General features: G+C 33.4%; 3 protein-coding genes and 1 long non-coding RNA gene across 4 annotated transcripts in view; 2 read left to right on the top strand and 2 right to left on the bottom strand.

Moving 5' to 3' along the window:
- On the bottom strand, positions 1 to 927 carry LOC104265611. Its single transcript, XR_717221.3, has 3 exons — positions 548 to 927; positions 415 to 472; positions 1 to 55 (listed from the first exon to the last, which is right to left on the bottom strand). It is a non-coding gene; the product is annotated as an uncharacterized LOC104265611 (long non-coding RNA).
- LOC104265610 (mitochondrial import inner membrane translocase subunit Tim29-like) overlaps positions 1 to 2,156 on the top strand; it is a 17,481-nt gene extending 15,325 nt beyond the window's left edge. The window contains exon 2 of the mRNA XM_009859995.3: positions 1,117 to 2,156. Within this exon, the coding sequence (XP_009858297.1) occupies positions 1,290 to 1,961 (672 nt within the window). The 5' untranslated portion in view covers positions 1,117 to 1,289 and the 3' untranslated portion in view covers positions 1,962 to 2,156. The remainder of the gene's footprint in view (positions 1 to 1,116) is intronic.
- On the top strand, positions 2,156 to 10,110 carry LOC100177246 (transmembrane protein 145-like). The gene is made up of 14 exons (XM_002124029.4): positions 2,156 to 2,281; positions 2,788 to 2,862; positions 3,249 to 3,326; positions 4,420 to 4,506; positions 4,836 to 4,944; positions 5,519 to 5,614; positions 5,955 to 6,026; positions 6,188 to 6,256; positions 6,706 to 6,786; positions 7,049 to 7,221; positions 7,700 to 7,872; positions 8,174 to 8,294; positions 8,866 to 9,135; positions 9,683 to 10,110. Exons 1-14 carry the CDS (start codon positions 2,195 to 2,197, stop codon positions 9,827 to 9,829), a joined length of 1,638 nt encoding a protein of 545 aa, XP_002124065.2. The 5' UTR covers positions 2,156 to 2,194; the 3' UTR covers positions 9,830 to 10,110.
- A 188-nt stretch (positions 10,111 to 10,298) lies between these two features.
- LOC100179586 (E3 ubiquitin-protein ligase HUWE1-like) overlaps positions 10,299 to 16,590 on the bottom strand; it is a 61,717-nt gene continuing 55,425 nt past the window's right edge. The window contains exons 82-92 of the mRNA XM_026834079.1: positions 16,449 to 16,561; positions 15,674 to 15,824; positions 15,148 to 15,243; positions 14,570 to 14,700; positions 13,999 to 14,316; positions 13,422 to 13,628; positions 13,019 to 13,158; positions 12,334 to 12,419; positions 11,573 to 11,719; positions 10,891 to 11,008; positions 10,299 to 10,595 (exon numbers count right to left, since the gene is read on the bottom strand). Coding sequence (XP_026689880.1) covers positions 10,493 to 10,595; positions 10,891 to 11,008; positions 11,573 to 11,719; positions 12,334 to 12,419; positions 13,019 to 13,158; positions 13,422 to 13,628; positions 13,999 to 14,316; positions 14,570 to 14,700; positions 15,148 to 15,243; positions 15,674 to 15,824; positions 16,449 to 16,561 — 1,610 coding nt within the window. The 3' untranslated portion in view covers positions 10,299 to 10,492. The remainder of the gene's footprint in view (positions 10,596 to 10,890; positions 11,009 to 11,572; positions 11,720 to 12,333; positions 12,420 to 13,018; positions 13,159 to 13,421; positions 13,629 to 13,998; positions 14,317 to 14,569; positions 14,701 to 15,147; positions 15,244 to 15,673; positions 15,825 to 16,448; positions 16,562 to 16,590) is intronic.

Here is a 16,590-nt window from a genome sequence, read left to right as displayed (position 1 = left end):
TGTGATAGGGCAACCCAGCAAAGTATGTGTATGTGTAAGTTTCATTGTGAAACATCTGAAAATATAAGTTAGGTAAACTTGTAATTAACAGGGATTAAATAACAGGGATTTTGCAATGGTTAAAGCTGTATGAAACGTATTTGAAAAACAAGATTTGTAAGTGCTTAGACGACAAACCCTTTAATTGGCCTACTAAGTGATGATTAATGAACAGTTACGCAATCTTCACAGTATAATAAAATGAATGGGGGTAACATATGCAAAATGACAGATACTTTTTTTAAATCACAGAGACTGGAATTTTTTGAAACTTAAAAACAGCTACAGGTAAAACTGTCTGCATGAGTAAGTATGATCATCATAAATGTATTAATGACTACATAACAAGTGGTAGACATTAAACTAAAGTAATACCTGACGAAAAATCAATTTCTTGTTTCCGCCGTTTGAGTGAGCAAACCTGGCCACTGAGCTGTAAAAATACAAATTAAAATATATATGTATAACTGTTATTTTTTATTTAATTCATTGTATATTTGAAACTTACATATTCTGGAGAGCTTTTGTCCCAAGTGATCCGTTTTGGTTCCACCATCGTTTAAGTTGGGGTAGAAGCTTGCTTTGTAGCACAGTTCGATTCATCTTTTAATACTTTGAAAATATATACGAAAACTATAATAAAAAAATCCGTTGTAACTGCGCGCAACCTGATATTAGATGCAATACCAACAACTGTTCGTTTTATAAAACAACGTTTTCGATTGGTGAAAATTCGTAGGTGTATGCGTGTATCTATATGTGCTGTAGGTCACGTATGCAATGAACGAATGACGGTGGCAGTCGCAACTGTGCGGTTACAAGCTTACAGCGAAACCATCTTTACACGGTTGTAGTCTACCCAGTACGATCCTGGAATGCTTTTGCGAAGCTAGTTCGTTTGACTTTATGTCAATTATTAAACCCTGTCCTAAAATATAAACAAGACCACGTGATCAAAATCGGCAGGCATTTCCGCACTTTTCATGCGTGACGCGGATCCGTTTTCTGATTGGTCGAGCGGTCGAAGGAGGGGAACAACCGGAGCAGGCGTCGAATTACGCAAGGGGGCAGGACAAGACATCACAAACGTAAATGGTGTTTTGGCTAAAGCAAGGAAGAGTCAAGAGGAGAGCGAAAAGTGAGACATTTCCTATTTGTGTTGAAATACCACCAATACCGTGAAAGGTAGTTTGACTCGTGTAAAAACACTGTAAATTGCAAACAGAACTGTTTAAAGAAAACCCGAAAATATGTCCAAGATATTAGCTGCGGTAAAAGCACGATTTTCAAAGCTTAACCAGTCGCTGAAGGATTCCATTAAAAGGACAGTTGACGATTACAAAGCAGCGGCATCAGACACTGCGGAAAATATTAAAAGTCGGCCTGCCAGGTCTCTTTTAAACACTGCAGCATTTTGTGGCGCAATATATTTATATAAAACTGTACCAGAAGAGCAGAACTTCCATGCTTCTCTAGTTGAAGCTTCGAATGATCTTCTTTTAGTTGGAGACGCCATTCGTAATCCAGTCCCAGATAACCATGTTCAAAAAATAATGCAATACACGACAAAGGGAATGTTAAGATACCGCCACTTTGGTGTTTTCTCTGTGATTTATTTCTCAGATTACGACAGGGATGAACGAACCTATCTTTCCCAGTGTAAATACACAAACCCTACATGGACTGAACTGCCAAGTAGAGTACTAGATATTGGTTGCATGGGTAAATGGTGGAAGCTACGATGGGTCATGACAGATTTTGACGTCAATTTCGAGGAGCATTCCAAAGAATTCAATCATTATTATGAAGAGCTTTGGGATCAAATACGGACTTTTTTCGGTTACACATACTTTAATAATTTAATTGCCCAACCATTGAAAACCCAGCTTTATGTAGCAACACCTGCTGACGATAAAGTATGAATAAATTTATTGTGCCTGTGTTGTAATGTTATGTTGTTATTGCTATTTTTGTTTTTTAAGCAACTAAACACATTGCTGCTAAGCAACTAAACACAATTCTTGATTTCGCAAAATATTTCATTAAAAATTAAACTTAAAAATTTAACACACATGCATATTTTGAATTTCTGGGAATACAACTTCATTGATTTTTTTCTTTTTGTTTAGTTATTATGGAGGAGGATTAAACAGAGATGTATCTTTTAACATTGCTAGTTGGGGTGCTGACTGTAACTTGCTGCAGTGGTTTATACCTGGAAGGGAGATTATTCACAAGAGAGGTAATTTAACTTATCCATAATCCAAAGCAAAATAAATCCCCCATAATACTATAGTAGGGTGGGGGAAGGTGGAAAACCTTTAACACATAATATTTAACTATTCTGATCGTGTTTTGAACAATTAACAATGGTCTGTGGGAGTTTTAAGGATATGGTTTTATAATTCTTTAAATGTTCTTTGTTTACTATTAATTGGGAGGAGAAAATAGAATAAAAAGGTGTCCCATCTTCTCCCACCCTACTATATATATATAATGTATATATAAACATTTTTCCCATTTTTTTCTTTGCAATGTAGTTTGCAATGTTTACAACCTACTTGTAGGCTATAGGAAAACATAGCCCTTGTTTTAGTAGTATTTTTATATTAATGATCCTGCAATTTTGCTATGCAGTTTTGTTGTAGGTATTTTTGCTACAGTTAGTGTTTTACTCATTTCGTTCCAGCGGATTCTAAAGGTTACTGACAATTGAAGTTTTTACATAAATTCTCACATTTTTTACAGGATTGGTCTTTTCTTAGCAGGTTCTGCTTTCTATCAGATATTGGGAGAATGCAGTTTAAATTTGTGTTTCCATATGTAAGTACAAAGTAAAGAAATCATGTTTTTCTTGCGCAATTGGAGAGTTGGTTAGCGCGCCTGCCTCTAACCCAAAGGTAATGGGTTCAAGGCTCTTCGCTGCTACCACTGAGGGCGTATGTGTCCTTGGACAAGACACACTCCAACCTAGTGGTCACTAAGTGGTTGTCTTAATTATTAGCCACCTAAGCCACCAATAAAAAAAAGAAAAATTCCCAAATATAATCACCCACAAAGTAACTTACTTGGTAACCGGTAAGCTGGCACGAGGTGTATGAAACAGAACACCCATGTTATAGCCACAGGAGTATAAAGTTAGTTACATTCATTCATGTTGTTTTTTTCTTCATTCATGTTGTTTTCATGCTTCTTGCATATTTTTATAGGCTGATTGTTGCAACAACATTCTTTTATATTTTGATGATGGAGTTCAATGGCCAAAAGTTTATAAAAATTCTTCTAAAGTAAGTTAGAGTTTATTCATATTTTAAACACGTTTTCATACTTAGACACCAAGTTATGTGAATCAATTTTTTTTTTCTATGCGGCAAGTCACACTTGTGTGTTTTGAAACACAGAATCAGGAGATCTGTGAACCTTTCACCAATTTATAGCTTTTGATTTGAGTTGTTTTTAATCATAAAATATGACTTTTTAATACTTTTTGTGCTGCAAAAATATCCAAAAGATCCAATTGCACAGGATCCCAAAAAGTAAAAACTCCCAATGTAGATAGTCTAATGGATGTGTAGCCTAGAGGTGTTCAAATGAATTTTGCCATGATCCACCACAGTCAAACCTGCCAACATGATTATCTAATAAATACGAATAGTAAACATATTGGACATGCTTTAATTTTCATGGTGTTTTATTTGTTTAAATGTACCTTACATTGTAAGATATAAAACACATTAATATTTAGAGCGACACTGCGCATTAAATAAATTTTTAGGCTACAATAAATTCAAAAAAATTAATTTCAACACTGAAATTTGGTATCTCCTTAGAAATCCTGTAAAAAAATATTTTTTTTATTATTATTAGTTTTTTTAATCCAGACAAGCAGGTTGAATGATCCGGATCGTGATCTGCCATTTGAACATTACTGATGTAGCCTATTTAACGAAATTGTTAGGTTTTTGACATGGGGAATATTGGTTTAAGTGAATTCTAACACGTTTGTTGGTTAAATAAACTAGTAGCCAGTATTAGGATTTTTAGTTTTTTTCTTTGTTACACCATATGAAAAGGTTTTAATTTTCTCTGTCTCTTAAGGTCTGCTATTGAAAATAGTCTGTCCTTATAGTGAGTGTTATTCAATGAGGGATTGGTTTAAAGTGCATCGTCACTTTTGTTTGGAGCATACTTCACTACTTTTTCACAGCACTCACACCCATACGCATACACCCTTGAAGGAATTGACTGTTCCACTTTTAGCATCAATCCTGAAAAAAATCAATTTAGCCAAAACACAATTGGTGCCTTTTTGGAATATCAGTAGATTACTGCCTCTTATTCAAAGCTGAAGACGTGACAATTAAATTTTTATTATTGCAGACCTGTCATCAAAAGGAAGCTGTTTTGGAACCTGAAAATAACCAGATAATTAACCTTACCACTCGTTATACATGGAGTGGATGCGTGGTGGGTTAAATGCCTAAATCCTATACCCCTTACTGTTTTACAATTTTTTTTAAATTTCTGTAAAAATACGCATTGCAGTTACATCCTGTTTAAAAAAAGTAGTGGAAAAATTAAACTTTTTTAAAGAAAAACACCTGTTTAACAGTGTGAATGAATAAAGGAATGTAACTTATTTGTCTTTGCAAAGCAGAAACGAAATTCTTAATAACACAAGCGTATATTCCATACACCTCAACCCTATTTTTTAACTGCCACAAAACCAATGCAAATCTTAACAAGGCTAACGTATTGCATTCATTTTCACGACTTATGAAATGTTTACAAATCAGCTGCATAACTCAAGTGGTGAAAACAGTGGTGTACTTGTATGTGAAGGTGGCAGAAGCTTTAGATCAAAACATGAAAGATGGTGGTACATTGCAATAAGCAACTGTAAATGTAAGTTACTTAAGGGGATGAAAAAATTCGAGCAGATTTCTAATGGTTTGGGTTGTCGTTTGCTTATTTCATGTTTGTTTGGTTTTAATAAACTCATTATTTAGATGAAAAAAGACAAGTATTATATTTATTAGGGCTGTGAATTTTCTCATTTTTTGTTTAACCGTTCAGTTTTCAGTTATCCGGTTAACCGATACATGTGTAATCCTAATAAAAGCGATGACGTAATCGCCGTTGTAGGGAACGATCAAAGCAAAAGCGTCCCTGCGCACTCTGTCATATCGCGAAGAACCAATCAACGAACGCTAACACCCGCGTTTCGTATAAATAAGACAGATATTGTCATATTGATATATACGTGTATGCCTTATGAAGTCACAGTTCGGAACTTTCCGTTAGCGGTTAACCGAATAAGTTCATTTAACCGTTAACTTTTTCCCAGCCCTAATATTTATATATATATTTAAATTTGACTACATTTTAAATGCGGTTTTCACATATCATGAAAACCCTAATTTTTTTATTACATTCTATATTAAATGCACATAAATTTACTATGTGTGAAAATTAACAGCTGGTCAGTTGGGTAAAGGAATTGATCTAACATATCAAGTCAAACTAACAAATGGACATTCATTTTGGACTGAACACTTTTCTGCTGATGAATTTGGTAAGAAATTTTAAGTTCTCTTAATATTTTAATTGGGTGTAATATAATAAGGCTTTTATCTAATCAGTCTTTTATTTCTGCTTTCACATGGATGTTAAATCGATTGTGTTGTATATATATTTAAATGTTATTTATTTAAATTTTACATGGTATCGTTTGTAGGGTGTAACGGTCATGCCTTTTTATTTAAAACATTATTTTTTTTATCAATAAGCGTGTTTTAAGAACTGTTGTTTTACCGTTACTACCTGCCTTTCGCCTTTGATTGTGTATCCAGAAAAAAAAACAAAATCAAGATAATATATTTATTATATATAACTCTTATTTTTGTTTTTAATAGGAATTTTAGAGACCAACCTATTTTTCCTTATTGTATTTGCGTTGATGCTGATACTATCAATACATGTTGCAGGTACAGTGGCTTTTGAAATCTTTTTATATCGAAGTTTTATATTCAGTATATATTCAATAAAAAAGGTTTTAATCTGACTTCTGGTTATAGAGACACATTAAATTTTATTTCAAAAACAGTTAGCTTTTCTTACAATTTTTTATTTTTTTAAAAATTTTTAGTGAGTTTACAAAATCGACAGATGCTCCATACAACGTATAAGATGTTTATGGTGTGCATAGCGTTAGAAGGTAAGAACAACTAATTCAAATAATAATAAAACTGTTTCAATGTTTTACAATAGAAATTTTTGTATGTACAAAATTTCTTGTTTAGATGGTAACTTAGTCCGGCAAAGTGGTTACCGCGCCTGCCTGTAACCCAGAGGTAATGGATTCAAGCCTCGTCGCTGCTACCATAGTGAGTGTATGTGTCCTTGGGCAAGACACTTAACGGCAATTGCCTCAACCCAGTGGTCACTAATGGGTTGTCCAAATAGCCATACATAAAAAATGAAAAAATACAAAAAAAATATTCACATACAAAGAAACATACATGGTAACTCGTAAGCTGAAATAAGTTGCATTAAACAGAACACCCGTGATATAACAACCGCTGTTGCCCCCTTTTTAGGCCATGCGGGAATAAAGTAAGTTACATTCATTTATTCAACTGAAAAACTAAACCTTTTATTTTTCAGTGTTTGGTCTCCTTATGTTGTGTGTGGCAATTGGAACTTATGCTTCTGATGGCATTGGAAATAATGGACTTAAACTCATAGGTTAGTTAGTACCTCATATCATATGAAGTAATGCACCAATTTGGACCTTAAACCCACTTTGTCATTTCCAATGGACATTTCCATTGTTTTCCCATTTTTGTCATTAACATTTGTTTTTTCCTTTTTTTTTGTCTTTTTTGCCCTTATTTACTTTTTTCTGTCCTGGAGACTTTCTGCATTCTTATATCATCTTCCTTTTTCATTTGCCTTTAAAAAATACCATATTTTTTAACTATATATTAATTACCTTCATATAATGCAGGTGAAATATTGGGCACATCTGCTGAACTATTGTTTCTCTTATTGCTTCTACTCCTCGGTAAAGGCTTTACTATCACACGTGGCCACTTATCCTATGCAGGGACCATTAAGATGTCTGTATTCATCACTGTGTATGCTGTTATTGATGTTATTCTGTTTCTATATGAATACATAGTAAGTGGTTTGTGGTTATAGCATCTGATAACCTGTTTATATATTTGTAAATTAAAATTACTCATTCTGCTATAATCCGGCGCCGTAGCACAGTTGGTTAGCGCAGGCTCTTTGGTGCTACCATTGTGGGCGTATGTGTCCTTGGGCAAGACACTTAACGGCGATTGCTCCAACCCAGTGGTCACTAATGGGTTGTCCAAATTATCAGCCACACATAAAATAAATGAAAAAATCCCTCCAAAAAAGATTTACCTACAAAGTTAGATACGTGGTAACTCGTAAGTGGGCACGAGGTGTATGAAACAGAACACTCATATTATAACAACTGTTGTTGCCCTGCCACGCAAGAGTATATATGTTACATTCGTTCAATAAAGCTTAAAATAATATGTAATATAAAAAAATGCATTTTGGTAAGTTTTTAACTGGAAAATAATGAAAAGAATATTTCTGGTTAAAATCCTGTTCCTGTTTCTAGCTATTTGATCCTGGTCTTGTACTTTATGTTTATGAATCCCCTGCTGGATATGGTTTAATTGGGTTGCGTCTTGCTGCTTGGGTGTGGTTCTCATATGGAATTATATTCACACTAAAGCATTATCCTGAAAAAAATAAGTTCTATTACCCCCTGTATGGAATATACACTATATGGTATGTTGGTATTCTATACCTGATTCTAATTTGTATTAATTTTTTTTTTTCGTAAAAATTATTTTTGTAATTTTTTGTTGGGAATTAATAGAAAACAATTTTAAGATATAAACCTTTTTTAATATTTTTATTTACATCAAAAAAAAGATTTTTTTTAATTTTAAAGGTGAATTTATAGCAAAAACATTTTAAAATAAAAAAAAAATTATAATTTTTATAAAAAAAATTTTTTAACTTTTTTTTATGAAAACTATAAAAACTTTTTTTTACAATTTTTCAAAGATTTCTGCTGTTTCTGTAGGTTTTACGCAATTCCAATAATAGTGTTGGTTGCTACATTTGCCATCCCACGTTATATGAGAAGGAAAGTTGTGAATGGATTACAAAGATGTATCGACTTCCTTGCTTATTCAGTCTTCCTGGTAAGTTGTCAAATCTTGAACAACTTTTAATGGTGTAATAATGTGTTCGGTAAAGTGTTTAGTGCGCCTGCCTCTAACCCAAAAGTAATGGCTTCAAAGCTCTTCGCTGTTACCATTGTGGGTGTATGTGTCCTCGGGCGAGACACTTAACAGAAATTGCTCTAACCCAGTGGTCATTAATGAGTTGTCTAAATTCAAATTGTCAGCCGTTCGGTAAAAACAATCACCCGTAAAGTTCTCGTAAGCGCGCGGAGGTGTATGAAACAGAACATCTGTGTTATAATAAATTTTTCCTGCCAGTTACATTTTATTTATAATCCAGGGTGTTAGTTTCAACTATTGTCAGCAGCGATGAATTTGCAAAAATGTGGAGGACAATATTTCAGCTGAAACACCCAGCTGTTTAAACTCAGATTACAATAACTTTTAAAATTTACTTATAGTTCTGGATTCTCTTGTGTTAAAAATCCAGCGCTGAATCAGAATCTTTAAATACATTTTACTACTTGCTTTAGTAATGACCAATCTACTGATAACAGCTACTTTTTCTTAAACATTTCCTATTTCCCAGACACTGATGCGTCCACAGGCAGCGAATCGTAACTTTCCATACCACGTACGAACGTCACAAATTGGGACCGTAGTTTCAGTCACTGATGGTAAAACTCATGCAACGTCCAACTTTCCACACAACATGTATTCGGAGTCTGCAGGGAGCACCTCTGCGGCAGTTTTCGACATTTTTACAGTTCACTCTGTAGTGCCTCGTGTGGCAGGAGGGAGAGAGAATGTTGTTCGTAATCAAACCACTCGTTTTCGGACATCTTCTTCAACCGAATCAGTAAGTACAGTTGGAATTCTATTCTATATATGTGACATGTGTTGTGTACAGTAAAGCAACTTGGATTTAGACCTGAAATAGTGTATTACTTGTTTTTATTATTATTTAAACAAAAAAAGAGATAGCATATTACCCAAACACTTATTAATTTTTAAAACAAGCCAAATTGAGTTTTTTAAATTCTGAGTCATGGTAAAATACTAAATGCCTTCATCTCCTCTGTTTGAATAAGCTTGTTTTGCAGAGACTGACGATGCCAGTTAGTCAAAATAATATCGCTTATATTATATAGTAAGGTGGGGGACACCTTTTTATTCTATTTTCTCGTTCCATTTGGTAGTAAAAAAACAACATTCAAAGAATTATAAAACTGTATCCTCACGACTCCCATAGACCATTGTTAAAAAAACACGATCAGGATATTTAAATATTATGTTCTAAAGGTGTCCCATCTTCCCCCACCCTACTATAGTATTCGTTGCACTTTATTTCTATCTGTTACTTATTTTGTAACACCAGATCCTTATTGCTTTTATCTCAAATCCAGGAATCTGGTCCGCCACCTTATAGAGCTCCATCACCCCCACATTCAAACGTAAATACAGCCGGGGTAGACCACATGTACGAACTACCTGCTCATCTTACTGTAGATGTACCGGACTGTTTTAAAGCAACCTCTCCCACAAATAACTGACATTTTTTCATAAATTTAGCTGAAATCTAAATCAATCATATAGTTTGAATCATACTGTGCCATTTCTGTATATTTTGCACCCTAATGTTTAACTGCCACATATAGTTCCATATACTTGCATTGTGTAATACTCATGTAATACTGTGTAGATTTAGCCTGAATAATTTACCTGAGACCTTGTTCGCAGTTGTGCCTCTTCCACCTTTTTAAAAGGCACCGAATAAACAAGTCAATCCCTTTTGCTTACACTAGTTTTTGGCAAATAAATCAACTTTTCCATATTTTTGATAAGAATGAAATCGAAAAAGGTAGAGTTTAGACCGTTCGAAAAAACTCTTCCATATTTTTTTGTGAGATTGAAATCCTGAAAGGCAATGCTTAAGACTGTTCAAAATGAAAACTGGCAGATTTCTATGATTTTTTGCTGCAGTTGTAAATTAAAACGGCAGAACCATTTCTCATCCAAGGGTTTCGGATCTTGTGTTCTTAAGTTTATTTCACAGATGCGAAAGTGACGGAGCCGACCAGTTTGGTTTTAGGAAAGCAGCGCAACAAATAAACAAATATCGAAATTGTTTGCAAAGTAATAACATAAACTGTGACATCTGTACAATTAGCACCAGAAGCTAGTTTGACATGGGAACGCAGGAACTCTTTGGATGCTTAGGCGAGTCCGAAACCTTCTGTGCACTCGGTGATGGCAAGAAGAAGTCGTTCACGAAGCTTGTCGTAGTTCTCATACGCAGGTAAATCTAACTGGTTAAAGCTAGAAAAAGATTTTTTTTAATTGCTTAATTGTGATTTCAAGAAAAGTCGAACATTTTACTTCTTCTTAATCTGGGTAATGAGCAAACTACTTTTTCAGCTCTAATGTTGTGTTAAAACCATACAGAACATCTTAACCAGACCAGTACATCTATGCAGGTATTTTTTGGCATACAGCAGCCAGTGAGGTAGTACATCCTTTTACAGCAGATACATTACTGTCAACTGCAGCAGAACCTCACATTTCTATACATTTTCGGTAATTTTATTGTAAAAACTAAGCTATGATTACGAACCAAGTATGTGCGCAAGGTAGACGAGCAGTGGATCTGTCATCACGGTGTATTTGGAACTTTTGTACGCCAGTCATGCCTTCTAAGGTGGAGAAACCTTGCAGTGGAACTTTAGATGTGCCTGGTGTGAAGTTTACATTATATTACTATATATATATAGCAGGATATAATATAGGAGGGCATACAATATATATAGATAAAAAACCACAACGTTGGCTCACATACAGCATATGTGGCAGCTACACAGGAGTATCTATCCTTGGCCAAACTGTTAAGGAAAACATCCATTACCATTAAAGCCCTGTCTGCCTACCTTCCGGGAATCTGGTGAGGCCCATGCAGTATTACCCTGGGTGCCAAACCTGGCCTAAATCCTAGGGTAGCGAGACACCCTGGGGGATTCACCCACATAGAATAGTATTTAAATTCGGGGAAAAACACTGAATGGTAATTGTCCAACCCAATGGTCACTAAGGGTTGTCCAATTTGTCAGCCGTGCATAAAAACACAATTCTCCGAAAAATGACGTGGTAACTCGGCAAGGTGTATGAATAAAAACACTGGTGTAGCATGAGACATGTTTTCATTCCTTTTCTCGTCCCATTTAGTGGTACCCAAAGAATATTTACAGAACTATATAACTGTATCGTCCTGATTCTCATACCAAACAGTGCTATATTATTACCTGTTACAAACTGCAGGAACTTGGCACGTTCAGCTTGGTCAAATGAACGCAGGGCTCTCCAGAACCATTGTATTTGAGGTGAGTTTGGTTGGTACTTGTGATACTCGGTGTTTTGACGCAAATCATCAATATCCACATTTGGTAAACCTGTTGCGTGCATAATATAGTGTTATACAACGAAAAAACAAACGTTTTTTTTATATAAAAAAAATTTATAATTTTTTAAATTTTTTTGTGTTTGAAAAATAACAAAATGGTGTTATAAAATGACTGTTGTCACCCAGTGAAATAATGCGGAAAAGTTTTTGCCAAAAACAAGATGGTGTTATAAAGACTGCTATTGCATGTTATGGCTATGAGAGAATGAATAAGTGACACACATGGTGTCAAAATTTCGGTACTAAAAACATTTTTATTGCAAAAAAAATTCTGTTACAATGATTGCCATCACCCCGCAAGAATAAATAATATACTAATATATTGTAAAATCAAAATATATCAAAATATATTGTAAAAATTCATGCGCGAAAAATTGCAAAACATATATGAATGGAAGAAGTGTTAATAGTTTAAAGCTGTTTTTTCGCATGAAGATTTTGATATGCAAAGATTTTGCTTGTTGGTATTTTATATACTTGGTAATTTATGGTATTTTATACACTTGGTATTTTAAACCTATATAAATCAGCTCAAATCATGTAATAAATACTAAATAGTTAAATTAGTAAATAGAATGTTTGAAATAAATAAAAATCTTAAACCTGATATTAGTAGTTCAAGTTCCTGTTCGTCGAATATTGAAATCAATCGTTTCGGAATTATTTCGTAAAAACCTTCAAGAAAAGCTCTGCAAAAAAACACTTTGATTTATATAGTGTTTTGTACAGAAAAATTGTAGTTGTAGCGATACTTTTAAAAAAATATTGTTATCATTACCTTCTAGGCCAAAAATAGTCAAAAAAAAAGTGATTTTAAAAGTTTACATGTAAATAATTTGCACTGAATTAACACAGAAATAAAATTTTATGAATTAAATTTAAATTAGCCACTATATTGAACCCATAGAGCTCCAACTGACATAAATATCTGACAAAATCATCACAAAAAACTACAAACACACTTTAATAAAATCCGTGGTTGTAAAACCAGGCACTATCGAAAAAAAAAAAAGATTTATTTCTAGAAACAAAAAAAATCATTGTAAAAGGCACATCTAGAGAAAGGCAGAACATTTTTGTAGAACAAGATAAATTATTACAAATATTTTTTTTATTTTTTATTGGTGAGGTTTTGGTCATGGACCTGGGAATTAGGCCAGATTTGGCCCATTACTCCAACACCAGGAAAGCCCAGTTTAAGACTTTCATGTGAACGGTGCTGCAACACCACAACACAGTGACACAAAAAAAAAATTTGAGTACATATTAAATTAAAGTTAAAACTCACGCGAGTTGCTTCTTGATAGCTCCTGTCATCTTCTCCTGACACACAAGATGCGCGTACTCACGCTTGTTCTTCTCACTCACTGGGAGGTTGCGACCGTTCTCCTTTAGATCTCGGACTTCCGTCTTCCCAAACTCCTCTATCTGGATGATTATTTTTTATTGTTTAAAAATACAATACAGGATAAGGTATGTGTATAATATTGTATTGGTAGTTAAGATTTGTCAAAAAGGTAGTTAAGATAAAACGAAAAATTCATTTACTCTTAAACCATAACGTCCATTAAAGCAACGCTTTTTTTTAAATGCATTTTTTTAATGCAATAAATAGCCTGTTTTTTCTCAAGACCGAAAAAACAACATTCTTTTTCAAAAATTTTTTTTCCAAAATAGCAATATTTTCTCACCTCCACACTGAAGAAAAGTTCGGTTCCCAGCGAAGTAATATCGTGTTCCAGCAAGTAACGCAAACCTTGTGAAAACTCGTAATCGTCTGCCTCCATGTCCGTGTATTTTACTGGTTTGCCCAAGATGTGTTTATAGAATGATCGAGTGAAGTAACACTCCAGTAGCTTGTTGTCATAAATTGCTTTTGCCACGATTCGACCAACAAACTAAAAAAAAACAGAAAAAAAAGTTTTTAAAAAAGAATTTGGAAAAACATTTTTTTAGGTTTAAAAAAACCAACATTTTTTTTAGTGCAAGTAAGACCATGCTGGTCAGCCAAAATTAATTACTAAAAACAGTTAACAATTTTAGGCACTAATAGAATAAACACACTTATAATAAGGGGCATTTTAAAACTGAAATAATATTTTTTTGTGATTATATAGTTTATTTTTATATAGTTTATTTCTACATTTTTTTTCTGGTCATAGTTTACTTTTGTGGTTATACATTTAATTTTTACATTTTTTGTGGTTATTTGTATATTTCTATATATTTTTGGTGGTCATATAGTTTATTTTTATAAAAGTAATTCACCTTGAAATATGACAGATGGTTAGGGTTGATGTAAGAAAGTGGGTTAATCGTGTACGTCCCATGATCACCAGGTGATGTGCGGAAGAGAGCGTACATCGGATTAAAAATTTCTCTCGAGATCACCAAATACCACTCCCGGAGGACCCCGCCCGCATCCTGTCCATCTTCCCCATCAAAGACAACATAGAGACGGGATCGGAGCTCGGCAGGAGTCCTCCTGTGAAGCTCACGGAAGGAATCTTCAAATAGATGATCACGCTGGACACGGATAGCAACATCGTCACGACGGATGGGAGAGTTCTCTGTTCGCTCCAATTCCTAAAAATAATCAAATACATTTAAATATTTTCTCAATATTTGAATAAAGTTTAATATTTTAAAATTTTTACTAAATAATTATTATTGAATTTAATTTTTTTTAATTTTATTTTAAAATATTTAAATAAAAGTTGAAAATTTTGAAGTTTTTACTTAATACTGCTTATTTACCTTGACAAAAAAAATTTTTTCTATTAATTTTTTTTCGTATAAATTTTTTTAAAATTTTATTTTAAAAATTAAAAAAAATTACTTGTCTGAAGTATCTACGCTTGACATCGAAGTCTAGCACTCTCGTGTGGTCAACTAACACAGAAAAAGGACCGTCAGATAACGGGACAGTAGATTGTCGGAGTATTTGGTTCAGCACTGTACGATGAGTATCTGAAATATAATGCAAAAATATTAAGCAATTTTTTATACTTTTTGTATTTATTTATTTATTATATTTAAAAAAAAAATTTATACTTTTATTTTTATTTAATAATGTTCAGAAAATTGAATAGATTTTTGCTTGCATGTAATATTAATTAAAAAAAAAATGGCACTTTTTTATTTAATATACATCCAAATTCTTTTTTTATCTTTTATGTTTTTGTTTATTGGCAAAAATCATATTTTACTCAATTTATTTTTATTCAGATAAAAATTTGCTCGAACCAATAGTTATACATACAAAAAAGTTTATAGTTTTTAAGTACAATCATATTTTTACAAGCCATTATTTCAGAAAAACACTGCAAATCTGCAATTTTTCTTTAACTAATAAAAATTACGGTAATAAATATAAGAAATTGTTAAATAAAGTTGATGTAAATGATTTTTACTTACCGGCAAATTTGAGGAACTTTTGTGTGTCTATTGGCATACTGGCATCAATTAAAGAGGATTGGGATGAAAGGGAGGAAGAGGATTCAGATGTGCTCCCTGTGGAAGAGGAGGTTGGATAAATAAATAGGAAAACGCCTGTGGGCTAAGACATTGCCAGTTTAAATTTTTTTTTTTTTTTACTTTTAAAAAAATATAATTTTTTTTATAAATTAGCAAAATCAATTTATAATAGAGTCTACAAATTGGGAGGCTTAAAAGTAGCTAGTCCAATAAGGTAAGAAGTCAAGTAAAATTTGGCGAAAGGAGTCAACAGTCATAAAATCAGGCCTAGTCTGCAAAAACTGGGGGGCCTGTAATGGGCCAATACAAAAAGGTGTCAAACAAGACAAAAAAGTGGCAAACAAAACCTGAAATGGTCATGGAAACAGCCCAAAATTGCCAAAAAGAGCCTAAATCAGGTGAAAATTGGCAAAAGAAGCCTGAAATGGCTGAAAATCTTCTGCCAAAGACTTAGTTTTCCAAATACCTGTTGGTTGTCCAGGTGATACAGGGGGTTGTTCATTGATGTGAGCAAGTTGGGATTCTCTTGTTTCCGTCTCTGCTCCTCCCCCACCTCTGCGTGCACTTGACTGCGACGTTTCGGATGAATGAACGAGGAAAAAGGCTTCAACAGCGGGCTGGTCGGAAATTAAAAGTTAATTTTGAAAAAAAAAATGGAAAAAGTAGAAATTTAAAATAGAAACTGTTTGGACTCTTGGGGAGTATTTTTTGGCATGATTATCAGAGTTATTAGGCAACTCTGGCTTATGTTAGGTTACCTGCGTTCTGTGTTGTAAGACCGCAGCCATATAGAATAGATATGGTTATTATTATAGTAAAAACCTTTTTAAAACTCATATTTGTTTATATGGATTTCAGAAACCTACATTAATGTATAGTAGGGTGGGGAAAGATGGGACACTTTTTCGTTGTATTTTCTCGTCCAATTTAGTAGTAAACAAAGAACATTCAAAGAATTATAAAACTATGTCTTCATGACTCTCATAGACCGTTGTTAATTGTTTAAAACACGATCAAATTATTTATATATTTGTTTTAAAGGCGTCCCATAGTGCTATACTAATGTATGAATATTTAAATTTTTTAAACTTTTTAATTTTTAATTTTTATGCAAAAAGTAAAATAAAAAAGAGTCAGCCTGTACTCCAACACATAGGGTGCCACTGCATTCAATTTTCAAATACAAACGTACATACAGTCAATAAAATACATTTGCACAAAAATCAAAATATCTGCCACACCTGCAGTACAAGCACAGCATGTTGGTCATGACTTTTAGATAATTCTTTTAAACATGCTCCTAGTATTTCCCATAGTTCATCCAGTTGTAATCTTTCACTTAATGTAGATTCATCTATTAAGTATTATGTGGTCATTTTTTAT

Source organism: Ciona intestinalis, chromosome 4 (genome assembly GCF_000224145.3).
Source record: "Ciona intestinalis chromosome 4, KH, whole genome shotgun sequence".
NCBI lineage: Eukaryota > Metazoa > Chordata > Ascidiacea > Phlebobranchia > Cionidae > Ciona > Ciona intestinalis.
Note: the sequence above shows the minus strand (reverse complement) of the source record. Positions and strands in the feature narration are given on the sequence as shown.

Bases quoted from the DNA above. Each gene is read 5' to 3' on its own strand.
- LOC100177246 (XM_002124029.4), top strand. From the start codon at position 2,195: ATGTATCTTTTAACATTGCTAGTTGGGGTGCTGACTGTAACTTGCTGC. The intron at 3,327-4,419 runs GTAAGTTAGAGT...TTATTATTGCAG, and splicing joins TTTATAAAAATTCTTCTAAA to ACCTGTCATCAAAAGGAAGC. The intron at 8,295-8,865 runs GTAAGTTGTCAA...CCTATTTCCCAG, and splicing joins TTGCTTATTCAGTCTTCCTG to ACACTGATGCGTCCACAGGC.